This window comes from Tupaia chinensis, unplaced genomic scaffold (genome assembly GCF_000334495.1).
Source record: "Tupaia chinensis unplaced genomic scaffold, TupChi_1.0 Scaffold145814_1, whole genome shotgun sequence".
NCBI lineage: Eukaryota > Metazoa > Chordata > Mammalia > Scandentia > Tupaiidae > Tupaia > Tupaia belangeri.
Window position 1 is genome coordinate 2,554,308 of NW_006205672.1, and position 22,918 is coordinate 2,577,225.

The 22,918-nt window shown below is 39.8% G+C and overlaps 1 protein-coding gene across 1 annotated transcript in view; it reads right to left on the bottom strand.

The window, feature by feature from the left end:
* The window catches only part of VPS45 (vacuolar protein sorting 45 homolog), an 86,603-nt gene extending 74,845 nt beyond the window's left edge, over nt 1–11,758 (bottom strand). Inside the window, exons 1-3 of the mRNA XM_006168488.3 lie at nt 10,855–11,758; nt 9,799–9,933; nt 6,001–6,061 (exon numbers count right to left, since the gene is read on the bottom strand). Coding sequence (XP_006168550.1) covers nt 6,001–6,061; nt 9,799–9,933; nt 10,855–10,947 — 289 coding nt within the window. The 5' untranslated portion in view covers nt 10,948–11,758. The remainder of the gene's footprint in view (nt 1–6,000; nt 6,062–9,798; nt 9,934–10,854) is intronic.
* Nucleotides 11,759–22,918: the final 11,160 nt, after the last annotated feature.

A 22,918-nucleotide genomic window follows, 5' to 3' on the forward strand; every position in this document is an offset into this window, starting at 1 on the left:
CACCATAGACATTACGCTAACTGCTGGGCCCAGCAAAGAAAGTTTTTATCCTGTACTTTATATATAAACTGTACCACCAGTCAACCAGGTGGTATATGAAGGGAAATGCTTTTTTTTTTTTGGGAAATGCTTCTTTTTTAGAAATATCCCAGTAAGGCCAGCAGGTGATGTGATGGTTATGGCACTGGACTCCCACGTGATCTATTGTGGTTCGAGTCTCAGACCCAGCAAGTTAAAACTCACACGGGGTGCATGTATGTGCATGCCAAAAATCCCAAGAAGGGAATAGAGAAGGGACTGTGCTATGGCCTTCCCCCTAGGGGGTGATTTCTCACTGTCTGTCTCTATCTCTGTCTCTGTCTCTCCAGCCAGTGCACATGCCCTATAGCAAAAATCTCTCTCAAAATGAAAAAGAAGAAAGAAACCTCCCAGCTAAAAAATAAATAAGGAATATTAAAGTTAGAATCAGAATATCATCATATTTCTGGGAACCAGCAGTTAGCATAATGGCTATGTCGCTAGACTCCCACGTAGTCGACCGTGGTTTGCGTCCCGGACTCAGTGGCTTAAAACTCATGCCGGGCGCATGTGTGTGCGTGCCCAAGATCCCGAGAGGAGAACGGAGGAGAAGGGATTGTGGCATGGCCATCCCCCCGGGGGCTGATTTCTCGCTTTCTGTCTCTCTGTCTCTCTCTGTCTGGCAAGCGCACGTGCCCTATAGCAAAAAAAAAAAAAAAAACTAAAAAAAAAAAAAAAAGAATATCATCATATTTCTAACCCCTAATGAATGAATGAAGGGACCTAGCCATGAAGCATCAGTAGTTACTAATATCACAAAGAGACAACCAGTGACAGCACACACCACCATCTACAAAATATTTGTGCCAAAAAGAAATTGAATCTTAATCTAATTGAGGCTCCAACCATGAATTTACAGGAACTAGAGGGTAGAGAAACATTTTAAACTGTAAGGAACATTTTAAACTACCTTATGGGGATGCAATCAGCAAAATTCAGGATCTGGAAAACAATAGCTTCTTCAATAAATAAATTGCATAGGCAAAAAAGGGGGTGGGGGTGGGAGAGGTGGGCAATGTGTTATCCTGACTTTGATCCTGACAAACTAACTAAATAAAAGAAAGGAAGGAAGGAAGGAAGAAGACATGAGGGAATTTAAAATTTGAACACTGAATGAATATTTGAAAGTAGTGAGGAATTATTTTTTATTTTTATTTGGATATATTTTGACATTATGGTTTTTTTTTTAGTTCTTATATTTCAGAGATGCACACCTAAATATTTAAAAAGAAATTTTATAATGCCTTAGATTTGCTTCAAAATATTTTTTAATCGCCAGAGGATATGTAGTGCTTGTTAAAGAGAGAGAGAGAGAGACAAAGAGAGAGAGAGAGTGAGAGACCCACCCTCCCCCCAGTGGGATGGTCACACCATAATCCCTTTCTTCTATTTCTCCTTCCCATCAGGATTCTGGGCATTCACACACACACACACACACACACACACACACACGTCTGGTGTGTTTTCAAACTGAATCCTGACTTCAAACCAGTTAGCCATATGGGTCCAGTTCCCAATGCACAGTCCTTAACCATTGTGCTACAGGGTCAGCCCCCAAATAATTATTTTTTCAGTCTATTTGATTCTTCCCTGAGATAGAGACAGAAACAGAGAGACAGGCACCGTCAACAGCTGGTCCAAACCATGAGCACATGTATGCCCAGCATCCTCGGGAGGTCACAGGGTGTGAGCCGACGACCTTTCCCATGTGGTGCAGTTGTATTACCACTGTACCAACATGTGGCTCATTCAAAAACATATTGGTGAGAGAGTAGGTGGCAGTATAGCTCAAACAAAACTGGGTGAAGAAAACATTCATACACAAGTAGAAGAGTATGCATTATTATACTACTCTACTTAGGTATTTGAAAATATAAATAAAATGTTTTTTTAAAGAATTATTTTATTTAAGTTTATTTACTTTAATTTGGCCAGAGAGGGACAGAGAGAGAGAGAGAGAGAGAGAAAGAGAGAGAGAGAAAGTGAGAAAGCAAGCTGCAGGTCTGAGACTTGAACTATGGTCAGTCATTTGGGAGTCCAGCACTCTTAACCACCATAGCACCTGCTGGGCCCAGTAAAATGTTTTTAATAAAGGGAGGAGCTTGTTAGACAAGGGATTTAGTAGACCTAAAAATTATCAAAAAATGAGATTACCTCACATTGTAAGCTAAACAATGTGATTGAATGTATATAAAAAAATTAGTAAATTAAAAAAAATGAGATTAACAAAAGGCCAGTTTAGTGCTAATATAAATTGTGCTAACAGTGTATAGTGAATAAAATGATCTAAATTCATTTAAGCTTAGTTCAAGAAAATTTTGAAACTGTTCTACTCCTGAGTTTTCAAAAGTCTATTTTTCATAGGTTTTAGCACTACTTTAAAGTAATTTTTTTCTGCTTCATAGGTTTACAGCCCAAATCAAGCAAAATTTACAACCAGAAGAGTAAATTCTATATTTATTATCATTTACTAATCCCAACTGCTACGTGAAAGAACTCTCTTTAGAAGACAGGGGAGGGGGCCAGCAGGTGGTGTGGTGGTTAAGGGCGCTGAACTCCCACATAGCCAACCACAATTTGAGTCCTGGACTTTGCGGCTTGCTTTCTCTCTCTCTCTCTGTCCCTCTCTGGTCAAATTGAAATAAATAAATGAAAAAAATAAATAAAGTTAAGTAAAATAATTTTTAAAAAAGAAAAAGAAGACAGAGAAGTCTTTTAATTCATAGCCCATTCTATTTTTCACCAGGAAACTCAGCAAAAGACTGATTCTAATATATGTCTACTTAAAGTTGGCTATATTATATATATCACATGTATAAAAGTATGTATAATCTGAGTACAAAAATACAAAAGTGTTTACTCTTTCTTGAGGATCTAGTGATAAGACTGAAAAACACTGGCATGACTACGTATCTATTAGAATAGCTAAAATAAAAAACAGAGACACTAAATGCTTGCGAAGATACAAAGAAACTGGATCATCCTTTCGTCGCTAAGGGAATGTAATATGGAATAAACATTGTGCCAAGCATTTGGCAGTTTCTTAAAACACTAAACGTGTAGTGAGACAACTCCAGCAATTGCTGTTGGGTATTATTTATGTTCACACAAAAACCTGTATGCAGACGCTTATAATGGCTTTATTTGTTGTATTGGGTCATCAGGAAAGTCATGATGCCTTTTTGCATAGAAAAATAGGTCAATGACTTCCCCGATGACCTAATAATTAAAAGGGAAACAATTCAGACATCCTTCAATGGCAAACCGTTAAACTAACTGTAGTACATCCATACAGTGGAACAGTACTCAGCAATAAAAAGGAATGGACTCGTAATACATGCAGTGGCCAGGATGAATCTCCAGAGAATTATACTGTGCAAAAAAAGCTAATATCTGAAGGTTACTTACTGTATAATTCTATTTATGGAACATTACTAAGGGATCCTTGTGAAGATGGAAATGTTCTGTCCTGACTGTATCAGCGTTAACGTCCTGGTTATGATAGTGTATGCTCATTGTATAAAATGTTACCTTGTGGAAAGCTGAATAAAGAATATATGGGATCTTGGGGCTGGCAGGTGGCATGGTAGTTAAGGGCACTGGACTCCCACATGGCTGATCACGGTTCAGGTCCTGAACTGGGCAGCTTGCTTTCTCTCATTTCCTCTCTCTCTCTCTCTCTCTCTGTCCACCTCTGGTCAAACTGAAATAAATAAATGGATAAATAAAGTTAAATAAAATAATTCTTAAAAAAAAAAAGAATATATGGGATCTCTATATATTTTTTTTACAACTGCATGTAAATCTACAATTATTTCAAAATTAAAAGTTTAACTAAAAAGAAAACCTGCAACTATTAGCCAGAAACCAACAAATAAAAAACAAACAGGGCTGGCAGGTGGCGTAGTGATTACGTGCACTAGAGACCTACATGTCTGACCGTGGTTTGAGTCTTGGACTTGTGGCTTGTTTTCTTGCTTTCTCTTTCTTTCTCTCTCTGTCTCTGTCTGGTCAAATAAAAAATAATAGCAAATGAAATGAAATAAATAAATAATTCTTTAAAAAAATTATGATGATAGAAACTAATAAATTCCCTATTTTTACCTCTTGGGGTATTATACAGGCTAAACAAAATAAAATATGAGTGAGCTCTTTATATAATATAAAGTCATATTGTAAAAGTTAATTTTTGGCATCACTATTAAATAGTAGTAGTATATGCTGAAGAAAGTTTGTATGTTTTAAATTATTCTATAAACCCTAAAATTCCAAAGCTTTTAAGATTTACAGGTTCTCACATGCCTTATTTACTGACCTTGGTTTGGAAACATTAGCAAATAGACTACCCTAATCCTACAAGGATCAATAATGACATCTAGAGGAGAACAGATGTAAGTTCCACAGCAGAATGTATTGGATAGAAAAGGTCATACAAATGGTCCAGTATCACAAACCTATTTCACTTCTAAACCGCCCCTAGCCCCCTAAAAATTGTAAAAGTAAGAGATACTTACCTGATGATTTTTATTCTTTATATATTTTAAAATTTTTATTCATTGTCATTATTTTATTATTATTATTTTTTAAGTTGACCAGAGAGAGACAAAGACAGAGAGAAGGAAAGTGAGAAAGCAAGCTGCCAGGTTCAGCACTTGAACTGTGGTCTGCCACGTGGGAGTCCAGCTGCCTTAACTACCACGCCATCTGCTGGTCCCTGATGATTTTTTTTTTCTTTTTTGGAGAGGTTTTTGCTATAGGGCGCATGCGCTCGTCAGACAGACAGAGAGACAGAGAGACAGAAAGCGAGAAATCACCCCCCAGGGGGGATGGCCACGCCACAATCCCTTCTCCTCCCTTCTCCTCGCCACAATCCCTTCTCCTTCATTCTCCTCTCAGGATCTTGGGCACGCACGCACATGTGCCTGGCATGAGTTTAAGCCACCGGGTCTGGGACTCGAACTGCTGTCGACTACATGGGAGTCCAGCAACATAGCCATTATGCTAACTGCTGGTCCCATGATTTGTATTTTTAAACACCACATAAAGTAGCAAAGAGAAGTGGAGAGCTTTCATCTGATATGTAAAGTAAATCTCTGCTTTCCAACCAACTCAGGTATACCATACCTCCAAATAAAGAAATCAGCTTCCATACCCTTTTTAAAAAATTACTTATTTAATTTTATTTATTCACTCATTTATTCTAATTTGATCAGAGAGAGACAGACAGAGAGAAGTAAAGTGAAAAAGCAAGCTATCAGGTCTGGGACTTGAACCATGGTTGACCACGTGGGAGTGTCCAGTGCTTTATCCGCTTTAACCTGCTGGCCCCTGTACCTCAATTTTTAAGTAAAAAATAGGAATTAAGGGGAACCAGCAGTTAGCGTAATGGCTATGTCGCTGGACTCCCACGTAGTCTACCGCGGTTCGTGTCCCGGACCCGGTGGCTTAAAACTCACGCCGGGCGAGTGTGCGTGCGTGCCCAAGATCCCGAGAGGAGAATGGAGGAGAAGGGATTGCAGCGTGACCATCCCCCCTGGGGGGTGATTTCTCGCTTTCTGTCTCTATGTCTCTCTGTGTCTGTCTGGCGAGCGCACGCGCCCTACAGTGAAAATCTCTCAAAAAAAAAAAAAAAAAGGGAATTAAGTATACATTTTGTTTTATTGGCAAAGGTGAGATATGAAATTTGGCTATTTATACAACTTTTGACTGATAAAGCATCTTGAAAGACAGAGTTAAAAGTTAAAAATAGTTCAATCATTGGTATATAATGTTGGCCACAAGTCTTTTTACTACTTTGAAAGGAAATTAAATAAACTTTTACAGTGATAAAGTAAATGAACCTACTGATGTTACTAAGTGCTCAATGAGATGTACTAGCTGAGATATAGCTACATTACTGATGAAGTAAACTAACATACTTACAAATAAAATATATACTGTATTTGGGTCTTCGGAGTTCCTGAATCAGATAATCCACATTCTCCTAGAAAATAGAGAACGAAAAACAAACAAAATATGAGGAGAGTTGCATAAATGAAAAAGTAATAAGTGTCGGGGGCCAGCAAATGGCATAGTGGTTACATCGCTGGATTCAGCATGGCTGACTGTGGTTCAAGTCCCAGACCCGGTGACTTGAAAATCACACTGGGTACCCGTGGGTGCATGCCCAAGATCCCAGGAGGGATTGCAGAGGAGAACGGATTGTGGTGTGGTTATCCCCCCCGGGAGGGTGATTTCTCACTTTCCCTCTCACTGTCTCTGTCACTCTCTCTCTCTCACTCTGGTGAGTGCAAATGCCCTAAGTCAAAAATCTCTAAAAAAAAAAAAAACAAAAAAAAAAAACAGGAGGGGGAGAGTTACATTAAATATTAACTAGCTGCATTATCTTGGCCAAATTAATACAAAAAATATAAATGATACAGATGATGAAAGACACCATAAAATTGAAAAGAATTCTGCGAATTTGTTTCAAGCAGCTCATCTATTAATTGTATTTATCTGTTCAAATTCTTATACAGAAGAGCAAAATGTGTCTAGGCCTTCAAAATTCAACATTCAATAGAAGATTTAGTTAATTGGGACAGCAGGTGGTACAGAGTTTAAGGTGCTAGATCCCACATGGCCAGCTTTGTGGTTTCAGTCCGACAGGCAGCTTGAGAATCACTCCAGGCCTGCGTGCATGCATGCCTAGAATCCCGAGAGGAAAGTGGAAGAGAAGGGATTACAGTGCGGCCATCTCCCAGGAGGGTGACTTCTCACTTTGTTTTTCTCTCTCTCTCTTTCTGTCTCTCTCTGGAGAGGACATGCGCCTTTAGCAAAAACTAAAAAGAAAAGAAATAAAAAAAATATATAGTTAATTATATAGTTGATTACATTCACTTTGCCTTTTAACTTTATGGGGACTCTGCAAGACCGCAATGTTTGTGAAGTATTTATAAATAGCAGGGTAAAACCTTTTCTATAATTACATGATTTAAAAATAAAATACAAAAGTTAGAAACTAAAAAAAATTTATTTTTATAGGGTCAAATCATAAGGATTTCGATGATATAAAACAGAACAAGGTTTTATGTTTTTGATACTATAACACATGGTTAAATTTCAGTATGAACTGGGTCCCCATACTAAACATGATATATAATTTTTGAAGTTGTTAAAACACATTTTTTTTTTTTGAGAGATTTTCACTGTAGGGCGCGTGCGCTCGCCAGACAGACAGAGAGAGACAGAGAGACAGAAAGCGAGAAATCACCCCCCAGGGGGGATGGTCACGCCGCAATCCCTTCTCCTCCATTCTCCTCTTGGGATCTTGGGCACGCACGCACACGCGCCCAGCGTGAGTTTAAAACACATTTTTTAACAGAATTAAAAATAAGCAATGTATGTAGCTTGTTAAATGGGAAAAAGTTTTTTTTTAATTGTTGCTTAGGTTAAAAATGCATTAAAATGAACTTTAAAATATAGTTTTAGGAAAAATTGTTTTAATAACAAATATTTTAAATCTATAATTACTTCCTCATAATATGCTAAGCAAGAAAAAAGAAAATGGCAAAGTGAAATAAAAGATTTTCCTGAGATTATATATAGTTAGGAAAGAGGTTTTCTTTCAAATTCTTTTTTTTTTTTTTTTGAGAGGTTTTTGCTATAGGGCGTGTGCGCTCACCAGAAAGACAGAGAGAGACAGAGAGACAGAAAGCAAGAAATCACCCCCGAGGAGAGATGGCCATGCCACAATCCCTTTTCCTCCATTCTCCTCTCGGGATCTTGGGCATGCACGCACACATGCCTGGTGTGAGTTTAAGCCAACAGGTCCAGGACTCGAACCGCAGTTAACTACCTGGGAGTCCAGCGACATAGCCACTATGCCAACTGCTGGTCCCAGGAAAGAAGTTTTCTAATTAAAAGGTTAAAAAATAATGAACTAAACAATCTCTAAGATCTCTCTTGAACCAAAATTTCATGACTAAGAGCTACAAATTGGAGATTGCTATAATACACCATGGATTCACTAACTCAGCAACTATGAACTGAATGTCCACTGTGCAGTAGGCATTGGGGACATAAAAGTGAGAAAAAAAAGTGACATCTCCGATCTCACAAAGCTTACTGCTGATAGGTAAGACAGATTAATTACACAAACTATAGAAAATTTCAACCATGACTAGGCACAGGGGGAGAACGATGGTATTGTAAATGCTTAATAAGAGGGGCCAGTTTGATCTGGTCAGGGAAGGTCTGCTTGAGGAAGTGAAGTTTTAGGCAGAGGGAGGAGCTTGTGCAAAAGTCCTGTGGCCTTTAAAAGATAAGGGATCTTTTAAAAAGTTATAGGAGGGGCCAGCAGGTGGTGTGGTGAAGGCTCTGAACTCCCACATGGCCAACCACAGGTTCAAATTCCTCCCCATGGCCAACTGTGTTTTGAATCTTGGACCTGATGGCTTACTTTCTCACTTTCTCTCTCTAATCAAATAAAGATAATAATAATAATAAATAAAATTAAATAATTCTTTTAAAATATAGCCATGAGAGATATATATTATGAAAAAACTATGCATAGATTTCAAATGTTTTTGCACCAAAATAAAGTTGTACTTTAATTCCATTTTCATGAACCTTTTTTTAAGACTTATTTTATTTTAACTTTATTTATTATTATTATCATTATTATTTTCCAGTTTGATCAGAGAGAGACAGAGAGAAAGTGAGAAAGCAAGCCACCAGGTCTGAGACTTGAACCGTGGTCGGCCATGTGGGAGTCCAGCGCCTTCAACTGCCATGCCACTTGCCGGCCCCTCATGAACCTTTTTTTAAGTCCCCTCATAGTGGACTAAAAGATTAGTGTGGCAAAGGTGCAAGAGTGCTCAAAGAGAAATAGTTTGAAAGGAGGCTAGAGAAATGGCGAGAACTAGGCCACAATTAAGGAGTTTGGTCTTTATCATAAAAGCAATGAGAAGTCATTCAAGATTTCATACAGGTCAGATGATCAGATTTGCGTTTTGGAAAATACATAGCATAAAAGCATGGTAACGATACATTGCAGTTAAAGAACAAGAATGTGAAGCAAGAGTATACAGAATAGGACTGATAGAGGAAAGGATTTTTAAAGGAGAGATTCAGGCTAGATTTAGAAAGTGATGGATAAAAGCAGACAAATGGCTAAAGAACCTTTAATTAGGGGAAGTGAGTAGAAAATAGGGGACATGAATGAGCATGTAGAGGGATGACAAAAAGGCCTATTTGGCTATAGAAGAGCAATAGCGTTGGGATATAATAAGATTGGATATACAAAGGCAAACTAAAAGGGCTAGAAAAGGGCTTCACCTGCTGGGCTACTAAATACAGATTTAATTATGAAAGTAAAATTGAGCCATTATAGGTTTCTGAGCATAAATGTGAACAAAATGGTAAAGATTCAAGATGCTGATAGCTATATAACATTCAGTGATCGTGGGGTTCGGCATGATAGTTGTGGAGGGTAATCCAGGAACAGAGGGACACGGTCTCTGTTAGAGTAGTTAGTGGCTTTGGGAATAGCTGGAATTGCAGGAAGAGCTGGCTGTGAGAGACAACTGAGTTATGGAAAGGAGAATGAAGGTTATACCTCTGACAAACCATGATAATTATGATGCCACAAATGATGATAATACACTTTTATTTTGCCTTCTTTCATATCGAAGTGTTCTGCATTTGCCTGTGAGGCTGGCAGCTGGGTTTATGTAGTACCTTCGTAGGTCGAAGAAAACAAATTGCCTTCAGGTGTTTCATGATCTCTCGATTTTGAGAATCAATGCGTTCAAAAAGGTACACTTCCTTCTGAAGAATCTCTGACTGCGTGTATACCATACTCACTATTCCAGTCTGTAAAGAAAAAGAATGAACTAAGATTATGCTAGTCCAGAATAGTAACAAAAGAAGCAGTAATATCTAAGCCTCCTCCCCGCATTAATACTTAGCTGGATAACTTAAATATTCACATATGGAATAACACACTATCCAAAACAAATAGATAATGTAACCAGAATTTTTTAAATGTTTTTTTTTTCTGAACATGAAGAATCCATCAATTTCAAAAAATAAAATTTCAATCACCTTCAATAATTTAAGTTAGTGACCAACAAACAACCTGTCAACTTGAGTAAGGCCCTAACAGCTTTACTTTAAAAACACAACATGGGGAACAGCAGGTGGTGTAATGGTTATAAGTTGCTGGACTCCTAGTCCAACCCAGTTCGAGTCCCGGACTCAGGGACTTAAAACTCACACCAGACGGGTGTGCGTGCACGCCAAGATCCTAAGAGGAGAATGGAGGAGATGGGATTGGGAGTGGCCACCCCCCTTCCCCAGGTGATTTCTCCCTTTCTGTCTCTCTATCTCTCTCTGCATCTCTGGCGAGCACACGTGCCCTATAGGAAAAATCTCTCAAAATAAAATAATAAATAAAATATAAAAACACAACGTAGAGTGGAAATAATAGGAGCATTCCATTCTCTTCCAATTCCTGTGTCTCACGTATTAATGCTCCCTTAGCAGAAGCATGTAGAAAAGGATTCTTCATTCCAATAAACTGTTCCAGGTACAAGGAATCTCTGGACAGTGGTTAAAGTCCTTCAAGACTAAAAACCCACTGAACAAGTTCTATGCAACTTTTCAGTTCCACACAGAACTGACCCTCATTTAAAAATCTTTTACTAAATGCTAAACCCCACAGTGGAATGGGACCGGCTATTGTAAGGAAGGGAGGGTTCCTTCACAAACAAACGCTGAGCAAAGCGAACTCACCGTCTCTTTATCCATGAGCAGTACTTTCATGCCGGGCCCGCTGTCCTCTATCATTTTGGAAATATACTGTTTCACTGCAAAAACCACGTTCATGGTGGCGAACTGACAGGTGCCCTAGCGTCTTTTTCTTGCTAAATTAACCCCCGGCCTGTTGGCAGGGTCTCAGCTGCTTCCTCCCGGCTGGACTCCGGCTTCCGGGCGCCGGGGCAGCCGGGATGCTGGGAGTTGTAGTTCCGCCGTAGGATCCGGCCCCGGGCTCCCCGAGGGTGCAAAGCCGTGCGAGACGCCCTGAACCACCCGATTCTAGATCCACCTTCCACCGGGAGGTGTTTGAGACAGGATTCTCACCCCCTTTCCGGCCTTCGGTCCTGGATGCCGGGCTACTGCCTGAAGCCCCTGTTGCTGGTTCGGTGAGAGGTGGCGCCTCGGAGGATAAAGAATGAAGGCTGGATCAGGAGCAAGAGCGACAGAGAGTGGCCACGGTCACGATTTACCATCAACTCCGTCTTGGGTGTCAGTGAAGGATGGAGGGAAGGGAGGTGGCATTAATGCTCCTGTTCCCTCGAGACTCGGGGAGACGGCATTTGGTAAATCACAAGCGGTATTTGCTCAGCAGGGGCCGAAACTGGCCTTCCCCCCGGCCCCACCGGGTCTTTAACAAGGCGGGGACTTTGTCCTGGTGTCGATGTGCGAAGTGAGGCCCGAACTGGTTTTCCTAAGACAAAGGAGCATCTGAAACTGAACAGATACTTGTTGAGCACAAATGCACAAAGGGAACGCCTCTTAGGGATGTTTGGGAACGCTTCAGATTCACCGGGTGGGCCCGGAGCTGGGGTCAGCCTCCGGGGAGTGCTGCCGGCGGGAACCGCTGGTGCCGCCCCACCCCTCGTCCGAGCTCTGGGCAATTGCACTTGGCTGGCTCTGGGGGTCGCTAGGTTTACAGAGCCCGAAAGGGGTAGGGGGGATGTGTCCGGTGGGGTTGAAGCAAACCAGAGCGGAGATTTAAAAAGGGAAACTAATCATTTTTTATTTAAAAAAGCAGCAGATATTTAGCAACAAAATTAACCTTAGTCAACTGCCGAAGGTTGCATTTGTGTTTACACTGCAACGGGTCTCCTCTCCATCATGTTATTTCTCGAAAAGGAGGGTAGCTGCTTGTTTTCCCCATCTTCTTTCCTCCCTTCCTTCCTTCCTTCCTCCCTTCCTTCCTTCCTTCCTTCCTTCCTTCCTTCCTTCCTTCCTTCCTTCCTTTCTTCTTTTTTTTTAAGGTTTTTACCTAGGGCGGTGCCCTGACCAGAGAGAGACAGGGAAAGTGAGAAATCCCAGCGGGGGATGGCCAGTCCCTTCTCCATTCTCCTGGGATTTGGGACACGCTTGCTTATGTGCCTAGTGATTTTCAAGCCTCCAGGTCCGGGACTTGAACCACAGTCCCCCATGTGACAGTCCAGTGCCTTAAATACAATGCCACCTGCAGACGCCATGGACTTTTACTTTGGGGAATTGTAAAATTAGGAAGATGAAACAACTGAAAGAAAGTAGTGAGTCTAAATGCTTATAAATATTTCCACCAAAAGAATGGTCCAAGTGTGGGGAGTCAGTTTAATTAACAGACTGAACATTCCCATGTACATTCTTTCATTACATTGTAAGAAGCACACAGTTAAAATAGACCAGTAACACTTAAAACACTGGACTAAGATCATGAAACATTATATACAATGTTCAGATCCTTTAAGGGAGATCAGAAGCCACTGTAAAGAATGTGTTTATTTTTTTCTCCTTTTAAATTTTCCTATCAAATAAATAAGACATTGGCATTTTACTATTTTTGAGATATATTTGAAAGAAAAGTCTTAAGTCGTGTATTAAAGTGAAATGTGAATCTTTAAATGTATATAGATAGTAAAAATCTAATGTGATAATTGTATTATAAATTTAAAATATTCATATATTGTTGAAAACATCAGGACCAGCAGTTGGCGTAATGGCTATGTCGCTGGACTCCCATGTAGCCGACCGCAGTTCTAGTCCTGGACCTGGTGGCTTAAACTTATCCTGGTTGCGTGTACATGCGTCCTCAAGATCCCGAGAGGAGACTGGAGGAGAACGGATTGCGGTGTGGCCATCCCCCCTGGGGGTGATTTCTCTTCCTCTCTCTCTGATGTTTTGGTGAATGCACATGCCCTATACCAAAAACCTCTCCAAAAAAAAAAAAAAAAAAAAACCCAAAGAAAAAGAAAACACCGATAAAGGCTGATAAAAAATAAATTTATTCATGTACAAATTCTATAAATTACTGATATTTGAAAATTTACCTCCAATCTCCCATGTCATTTGGTTTTGGTTTTTCTAACCTAAATTTGGACTGCATTGTAGTATATGTTAACTTTTCTCCATTTTCTGAATTTTTTAGAAAGAACATGGAGGAAAAAAAGGCATGTTGGTAAAATCTGTGCTATTTTTGTAATAGGTGAGAGAATCTACATCCTTTTGGTTATTTACCTTGGGTAGTTATAACTTTAAGAGGGAGGAGGGGGAACCAGCAGTTAGCGTAGTGGCTATGTCGCTGAACTCCCGCGTAGTAGACCGTGGTTCACGTCCCGGACCCGGTGGCTTAAAACTCACGCCGGGTGCGTGTGCGTGCGTGCCCAAGATCCCGAGAGGAGAATGGAGGAGAAGGGATTGTGGCGTGACCATCCCCCCTGGGGGGTGATTTCTCGCTTTCTGTCTCTATGTCCCTGTCTGTCTGGCGAGCGCACGCGCCCGTGATTTAAAAAACCTCAAAAAAAAAAAAAAAAAAAAGAGGGAGGAGGAAAATGCCCTATTTTGACAAGGCTTACTCAGTCATTCCATCTCCCATGAAATCCCATTGCTTTCAGGGGCAGTGTTATTTTGTACATTGCGTGATAAGATTTGGAACATAAATACTTTAAGCAAAATCATTATTATATATTTAAAGGATGCAGTGATGAAGTTTAATAATGTACTTCCTTCCTGAAGACTACCACGCAAGCCATTTTAAATGCCTCCAGATTCAGAACTTCTTTTGTACCCCCATACCTCTAAAAATAGGACTGAAACCAATGATAAAGTCCAAGCTCTCACTGGTGACTCAGCGAGGATAAACCCGGAGCGACTAGTTTTGTCGTAGGCAGCAAACAGCAAATTCAGACCCCAATGTGAAGGGCTTTACTTATCTTATATTTAGACTGTAAGTAAACTATAATAACAAGAAATATTTTAACAATAGAAATTAAATTTTGAAAATCATAACCCTAAATGTGAATGATTACACTAATTATAAAAACTACGAAGTTACTTGAAAATTTTATTTTTGCTAGGTCCAAGAAATCAATGCTTTAGGACAGAAAGTAGAAAGCTGATGGGGCTGGCAGGTGCATGGTGGTGAAGGGTGCTGGACTTCCATATGGCCTACCGTGATTGGAATCCCGGACCTGGTATCTTGCTTTCTCACTTTCCCTTTCTCTATCACTCTGTCTCTCTCTGGTTAAGTTTAAATGAATAAAAGTTAAATAGGATAATGCTTGAAAAAAAATTGAAATAAAGAAATGGTATTTACTTTGTACATTTTATGTAGACGTATAAGTATATATGTAAGTTAAATAATCAGGAATGATTATCCAAATAATTACACGTACTTGAGCTTCTTCCAAAGTGTGTGCTGTTTAGAGGTTTAAGTGCCCATTTTATATTTAATCAAAATCGTGATTTCCCCCATTGGAACTCAAGGTTTCAATATAAAACAATAGGTATGTAATTAAGCTTCAGTATAATTATAATATGATCAACTCCTAGTTCTCTTAGATTATTAATTCTCTATTTACTCTTTGTTGCTTCCTCCTAACACTTTTCTTTTTCTGTTCTTTCTTTCTTTTTTTTTTTTTTTAATGGGTAGGTTTTTGCTATAGGGGATGTGCACTCGCCAGACAGACAGAGACTGACAAAGAGACAGAAAGTGAGAAATCACCCCATGGGGGGATGGCCATGTCGTAATCCCTTCTCCATTCTCCTCTCGGGATCTTGGGCACGCACGCACATGCGCCCTGCATGAGTTTAAGCCACTGGGTCTGGGACTTGAACCGTGGGCGACTACATGGGAGTCCAGCAATGTAACCATTACACCATCACCTAGTACCCCTAACACTTTTCTTACAAGCCCTGGGTAGGAGGGAAGTAATGATGAAATTCAGTGAATCTGAGTCAATTAAATCTGACTTGAGGGGCCAGCAGGTAGTGTAGTAGTTGAGGGGCTGGATTTCCATATGGCTAAATGTGGTTTAGGTCCCGGACCCACAGGCTTGAAACTCATGTAGGGTACATGTGCGTACATGCCCAAAATCCCAAGAGGAGAATGGAGGGTGAGAGAGTGCAGCTGGCTATCACACCCCCCCGGGGGGGGGATTTCTCACTTTCTCACTCTCCGTGTCTCCCGTGAGAGCATACACAATATAGCAAAAATCTCTTTTAAAACTAACAAACAAAAAACTGCTTGATAGAAAATGAAAAAATATTTGGAAGAAGAATGGCTGTATTGCTAATGTCAGATAACCAGTCTTTTTGCAATGTTCTTAACCTCTCGAACTGTTTTCTCATTTGATAAATGGTGGTAAGATAATCTAGCTCATGAAATCAGGAGAATTAAATGATGTGCAGACAAGTATTTTATACAGTGCCTGGCACGTAGTAAATGCTCAGTAAATATCAACTTTAATTATTAGAAGTCAAAAGATAGACATACTTTTTAGGTTATTGTTAACTAATGGCATTATTTATTTTCTGTTTATAGGAAAATATAAAAATAGAATTGATTCAGAATTTGTAAGCTATAGCTTCCAAATATAATTTCCATAAAAAATTATCTCATATTAATATATAATAATAGAAATACTAATATGAAGATTTGGCCTGCTGCATTGTAATTTGTAAAGCATATGATTTTTTTTTTTTGAGAGGTTTTCGCTATAGGGTGTGTGCACTCACCAGACAGACAGAGAGAGACATAGAGACAGAAAGTGAGAAATCACCCCCCAGGGGGGGTGGCCACGCCGCAATCCCTTCTCCTCCATTCTCCTCTCGGGATCTTGGGCACGCACGCACATGTGCCCGGCATGAGTTTTAAGCCACCGGGTCCAGGACTCGAACTGTGGTCGACTACATGGGAGTCCAGCGATATAGCCATTATGCTAACTGCTGGTCCCAAGCATATGATTTTTATAAAGACATACTAATGACCTAATTTTAATTTATCACTTTTTAAAAAAATTTTGCTATAGGGTGTGTGCACTTGCTGGAGACAGAGATAGAGATATCACCCCTCTGAGGGATGGCCACCTGGAATCCCTTCTCTTCCATTCTCCTCTTGGGATTTTGGGCACACACACACACACACACACACACACACACATGCTTAGTGTGTTTTTCAAGCTGCCATTCTATGACTTGACCTGTGAAGTCAGCCATGGGGATCTAGCCATCTTAACCACCATACAACAGTTAGCCCAATTTATTACTTTTTTTTTTTTTTAAGAGATTTTTGTTATAGGTTGTGTGCGCTCACCAGAGAGAGAGAGACGGAAAACAAGAACTCACCCCCCAGGGGAGATGACCACACCACAATCCCTTCTCTTCCATTCTCCTCTCAGGATTTTGGGCACACATGCATATGCACCCAGCATGAGTTTGATGAGTTTGAAGTTTCCAGGTCCAGGACTCAAACTGTGATCAACTATGTAGGAGTCCAGCTATGTAACCATCACACCAACCGCTGGTCCCCCGATTTATTACTTTTAAAAAAAATCGATTTTGAGATATAGTCACATTCTTAGGGAATGGAGGTTAGGACGATAACATGGATGTGGGGGGACACAGTCCATCCGTAATGGACGCTGATTGTTGAGTGAGTTCTTCAGGCATGAGTGTTACCTAACAGCATACTGATATGTGAGAGGAGGCGTTGAAAGGCTCTGAGTCACTCTCATATTCCTTCTATTTCCTCTTTATTCTCCAATCTTAAATAGAATGTATGATCCTGCTTCTGTCCCTTGAATTTTTGTCCCTTCCTTTAGGCTATCTTCTATTTTATGAAATGGTTGAGATTGATGAAAATAGCCTAAATCAAAAAAGACTTCCGGTTTTTGTTGTTTTCAAATGGCACACAGATGGTTCCTACAGTCCGTATTGATCTGAACCCCTTGTACTTTTAGCTGAGTAATTTATATTTACATTTGTTTCGAAGTTTTATGTTCATTTCTATGCCCTTATTAGTGACTGTTCATCTTCTCTATTGAGATTGAATATTAAAGAAAGAGTATGAGAAGTGAGTATCTATTTGCATTCAGTACCTTAATTTGTCAGTGCCCTTTAAAAAAAAAAAAAAAAGGCCTAGTAAATAATTTAGATTTACTTTAAAAGTGGTTTGGGGCCAGCCCATGGTATGGAGGTTAAGGTGGCTGGATCCCCATAGCTGACTGCAGTTCAAGTCCTGGATGCAGTGGCTTGAGACACAAGCACTTCTAGTACCTGTGTGTGTACGTGCCCAAAATCCTGAAAAAAGGGAGAAATGGAGGAGAAGGGATTGTGGGGTGACCCCATCCCCTGTGGGAGGTGTGATCTCATTCTCTTTCTCCAGTGAGTTCACACCCCTTAGCTTTGATACATTTTATAAGAAAATGATAAAATAAATTTATCATAATTTGTTACCTAAGTAGTCATTACTATTAACATATCACTGTGGAGATTGTTAGAGTACCTTTTATAACATCAACTTCATTTTATTTTCCTCTTCTAAAATGAGCTTGAGAAACTGTATTGAAATATTGAATTACTTAAATGTCAACAATTTAGAGATGAATATGATATTATGTATGCTGTTTATTTCCTTAAAAGCCAGTGGGTTAGAGCACATGTGCATGCATACCCAAAATCCCAAGGGGGGAATGGAGAGAGGATTGTGGCATGGCCATCCCCTCTGGAGGGTGATTTCTCATTTTCCTTCTCTCTCTGTCTCTTTGTTTGCTTCCAGTGAGCATATGCACCCCATGACCAAAAAATTAAAAAAAAAAGATTAATGAGTCTTTAGGTATAAAATATTATGGTAATGAAAAGTACTTCCCAGGAGAAATCCTAATAAAACTGTTTCACTGTATAATATGTAATCATGAAAAGTAATTTTATTTCATGATTAAAGATATATAGACACTTTTCTAAGAGAAAAATTACTTTGAATCCTTTCTTAGTCCATTTATGCTACTATAATAGAATACCACTGATGGGCAATTTATTAAAAACAGAAGTTTGGGGACCAGCAGGTGGCATGGTGGTTGAAGCGCTGGACACTCCCACATGACCGACCAGGGTTCAAGTCCTGAATCTGGTGGCTTGCTTTCTCACTTCCTCTCTCTCTCACTCTCAACCTCTGTCTCTCTCTGGTCAAATTAAAAAAAAAATAAAATAAATGAATGAATAAATAAAAATAAAAAAAGGAATTATTTTAAAAACAAAACAAAACAAAAAAACAGAAGTTTATTTCTTACAGTTCTGGAGGTTAGGAAGTCCAAGGTGGAGAGGCTGCATCTGCTGGGATCCCTCTTGCTGCATCATCCCATGGTGGAAGGCTGAAGGCCAAGAGAGCAACATGTGTGAGAGAGGAAAGGGACCCAACTCATTCTTTCCTATGGAACCTACTCCCTACCCCATCACAGCATTACTGCAAGCATGGGGCAGAGCTCTCATGATTTAAACATCTCCATTAGGCCCTACCTTCTAACACTACTGCCTTGAGGATTAAGTTTCCAACACATGAACTTTGGGGAACAGTCAGATCATAACAGATCCTTTCATTCTTTCTTTTTTAATTTTTTGCCAGGGTGCTGGAGATAAAGAGAGAGAGGAAAAGTGATAAAGCATCTCCCTGTGGGTGCTGGGCAGGCCCCATCCCTTCTCCATATCTCCCTCCTTTTTGGATTTTATGCATGCACAGATATATGCCAGTCATGTTTTACTAAGCCCATTAGGTCCAGAACCCAAACCATGGAGTTGACCACGTGGGATCCAGCCACTTTAACCACTGCACCACAGGCTGGCTTGCAAATCTTTTTATTTTGAAAGACTGTGGTTTTCCTACTTTTAAATACTAGGTTATTGTGTAATGCTGTCATCTCATGTCAGATAGAAGCACATAGTATATGAAGGAGAGAGTTGATCTTTGAACTACTATTCTTAGCTCCTCTACCAGTGACTAGTCAATTCATGGGGGAATTTACCCATTTGAGGAGAGAAAGTTAACCACTGGCATGTCAGTCAGTACGCAAATCTTTTTATTTTGAAAGACTGTGGTTTTCCTACTTTTAAATACTAGGTTATTGTGTAATGCTGTCATCTCATGTCAGATAGAAGCACATAGTATATGAAGGAGAGAGTTGATCTTTGAACTACTATTCTTAGCTCCTCTACCAGTGACTAGTCAATTCATGGGGGAATTTACCCATTTGAGGAGAGAAAGGAAGATAAATTAGTCAAATTTGTATTACAAATTTTAAGAAGATTGTCAACGTTTTGGGGCCAGCAGGTGGCGTGATGGTTAAGATGCTGGATTCCCACATGGCTGACCATGGTTGCGATTCTGTACATGGTGGCTTGCTTTCTCACTTTACCTCTCTCATCAAATGAAAAGAAAAATAATAATAAATAAATAAATTAAATAAATAAAAAGTCATTGATTCTGTATCAGCTGTTCCCAGTGATGTGTGACCTTGGGCTGTGAATTAGGCTAGGGTTTTAAAAAGAAATTGTCAGCTTTTTATTTTGAAATAATTTAAGACATACAGAAAAGTAGCAAAAAATAGGAAGTTCCTTTATGTCTGTTTCTGAGCTTCTCCTAATGTTAACCTCAAAATCAGGCAATTAACATTGATAAAATGCTATTAACTAAATGATGGACTTCATTCAGGTTTTTTTTTTTTTTTTTTTGAGAGGTTTTTGCTATAGGGCGCATGCGTTTGCCAGACAGACAGAGACAGAGAGACAGAAATCAAGAAATCACCCCCCTGGGGGGATGGCCATGCTGCAATCCCTTCTCTTCCGTTCTCCTCTCGGAATCTTGGGCACGCACGCACATGTGCCCAGCATGACTTTTAAGCCACCGGGTCTGGGACGCGAACCGCGGTCAACTTACATGGGAGCCCAGCGACATAGCCATTATGCTAACTGCTGGTCCCTGGACTTCATTCAGTTTTCACAGTTCAAACTGGGATTTGATTCTGCTGTATTCTAGTTACGTGACTTGGCCAGTTATGTAACCTCTGCGTGCCTCAGTTTCCTCATTTGTAAATGGAAAAAATAGCACCTCGTGGTTTGTATGAGGAGTAAATGAAATAATACATGTAGACTTTAACCTCGTTTTTTTGTCATTATTTTTCTTTCTTGTTTTTAGATTTTTGCCATAAGGTTTGTGCGCTCACCAGAGACACACAGACAGAAAGTGAGAAATCACTCCCCAGGGGGAGTGGCCCCTGCTGCATCTGCATTCTCTCAGGATTTTGGGTAAGCACGCACACACACCTGACGTGATTTTTCAAGCCAATGAGTCCAGGGCTTGACTCATGGTTGACCATGTGAGAGTCTAGTGTCTTAACCACCATATCACCTGCTGGACCCAAAGTTAACCTACTTTTAATAAAATTTTCTTAGCAAATACTTTATCATATTTTTATTTATTTTTTCTTAGCAAATATTTTATACTATTCTTAGTTTTACTGTTCTTAGGTTTCCTTACCTACAACCTGAGTATAAAAATATTTGTCATGGGACCAGCAGATGGCCTAATGGTCACGTCGCTGGACTCCCATGTAGTCAATCGTGGTTTGAATCCCAGACCCAGTAGCTTAAGTGCCCTATAGCGAAAACCTCTCCAAAAAAAAAAGAATAATGTCTGTTGAGACCAGCAGTTAGCGTGATGGCTATGTCACTGGACTCCCACGTAGTTGACCGCGGTTCAAGTCTTGGACCTGGTGGCTTAAACTCACGCCAGGTGCGTGTGCGTGCGTGCCCAAGATCCTGAGAGGAGAATGGAGGAGAAGGGATTGCGGCGTGGCCATCCCTCCTGAGATTTCTCACTTTCTGTCTCTCTGCCTCTCTCTTGTCTTTCTGGCTAGTGCACGCGCCCTATGGCAAAAACCTCTCAAAAAAAATTTTTTTTTTGTTATGTACTTGCCCCTTTGAGAAATTACTAGAATTCAGTAAATGAATTTAAAAATATTGGGTCATCAGAAAAGTCATGACGTATTTTTTCTATGCAAAAAATGCGTCATGACTTTTTCCACAACTCAATATATTGTAATGTTAAGGAGATGCACACTAAGTTTTTATTTCTTATAAAAAAGATCAAACTCTTTTATGATCATGATTCTATTCTTGGGCTGATCTTGGTGTTAGATATGTAGATTACCATCATGTGATTAAATTATGTTCAACATCTTAGGTAATCTTTGAAGAGGCAAATCATATGAAGTAAGTACCAAGAAATTCATATTCTTTCTTTTTTTTCTTTTTTTTTTTTAGAGATTTTTGCTATAGGGTATATGTGCTTGCTGGGGAGAGAGAGACAGAAAGTAAGCAAGAAATTACCCCCCGTGGGAGGATGGCCACACTGTAATTCATTCTCCTCCATTCTCCTGGGATTTTGGTCACACACACATGCCCATGTGAGTTGCAAGCTGCCAGGTACAGGATTCTAACTGCTGTCGACCACATGAGAGTCTAGTGCCTTAATCATCATGCTACCAGCCGGCCCCTTGAAAATGTATATTCTTTTTTTTTTAAACTTTATTTATTCATTCTTTTTTTCTTTCTTTTTTTTTTTTTTAGTTTGACCAGAGAGAGAAAGTGAGAAAGCAAGCCACCAGGTCCAGAACTCGAACCATGGTCAGCCATGTGGAAGTGTCCAGCATCTTAACCACCATGCCACCTGCTGGTCCCCAAAATTTATATTCTTATAACTCCACAAACTTCAATAGTGGTCAAGGATTCTTGAGTATATGTTTTATATTGAAATAATTCCTTAGGAAATGGTTCACTATTGACTCGATCAAGTATTTAATGAAGATCACTGTTTTTTGGTTTTTTTTTTCCCTTTTTTTTAGGAGAGATTTTTTTTTGCTATAGGGCGCATGCACTCACTGGAAAGACAGAGACAAAGAGACAGAAAGCAAGAAATCACCTGGGGGGTGGGGTGACCATACTACAGTCGCTTCTTCATTGTCTTCTCAGGATCCTGGGCATGCATGCACACATGCCTGGTGTGAGTTTATGTCACTGGGCCTGGGACTCCAACCATGGTTTGCTACACGGAAGTCCAACGATGTAACCATCACGCCATCTGCTGGTCCCAAAGATAATTTTTTTTTCACTAGAATGAATTTTTACAGATACAGGGGCCAACAGGTGACATGGAGATTAAGACAGCTGGATACAACCTGGCCAGCTTTGGGGTTTGAGTTCCAAACCCAATGACTTGAAAATTATGCTAGGTGTGTGTGCCCAAAATTCCAAAAAGAGAATGGGAGAAGGGATTGCTGTGTGGCCATCCCCCCTTGGGGGCGATTTCTCACTTTCCTTCCCTGTCTCTCTCCCATGATCACATGTGCCCTATAACAAAACCTTGGGAAAAAAAGTAATAACTAATAACAGCTAACTTTTATTAAACTTTTACTGTGTGCCAAGACTTTTACAAACATCTCAATTAACCTTTGCAACTTTCCTTTGAGGTAAATATTATCTCTGCATAGCAGATAAAGAGAGGTCGAAAAACTTCCCTAAGGTGAATTGCAAAGAACAGTTGATCAGCAAATTGAGAGAAGCTTTTTTTTTTTTCAGTGCTGTTGAGGATTTTACCATTTGTCATCCTTTTTACACTTCCTGTCTTAGAAACTGAATTGTCACCTCTTTATAGAAAGTGAAGGTGTTTTTTTTATCCTTTTCACCTAGGGCAGTGTCCTATATCAGAAGATACCTAGTAATAGTTAATGTTGATACTCATTACAGGGCA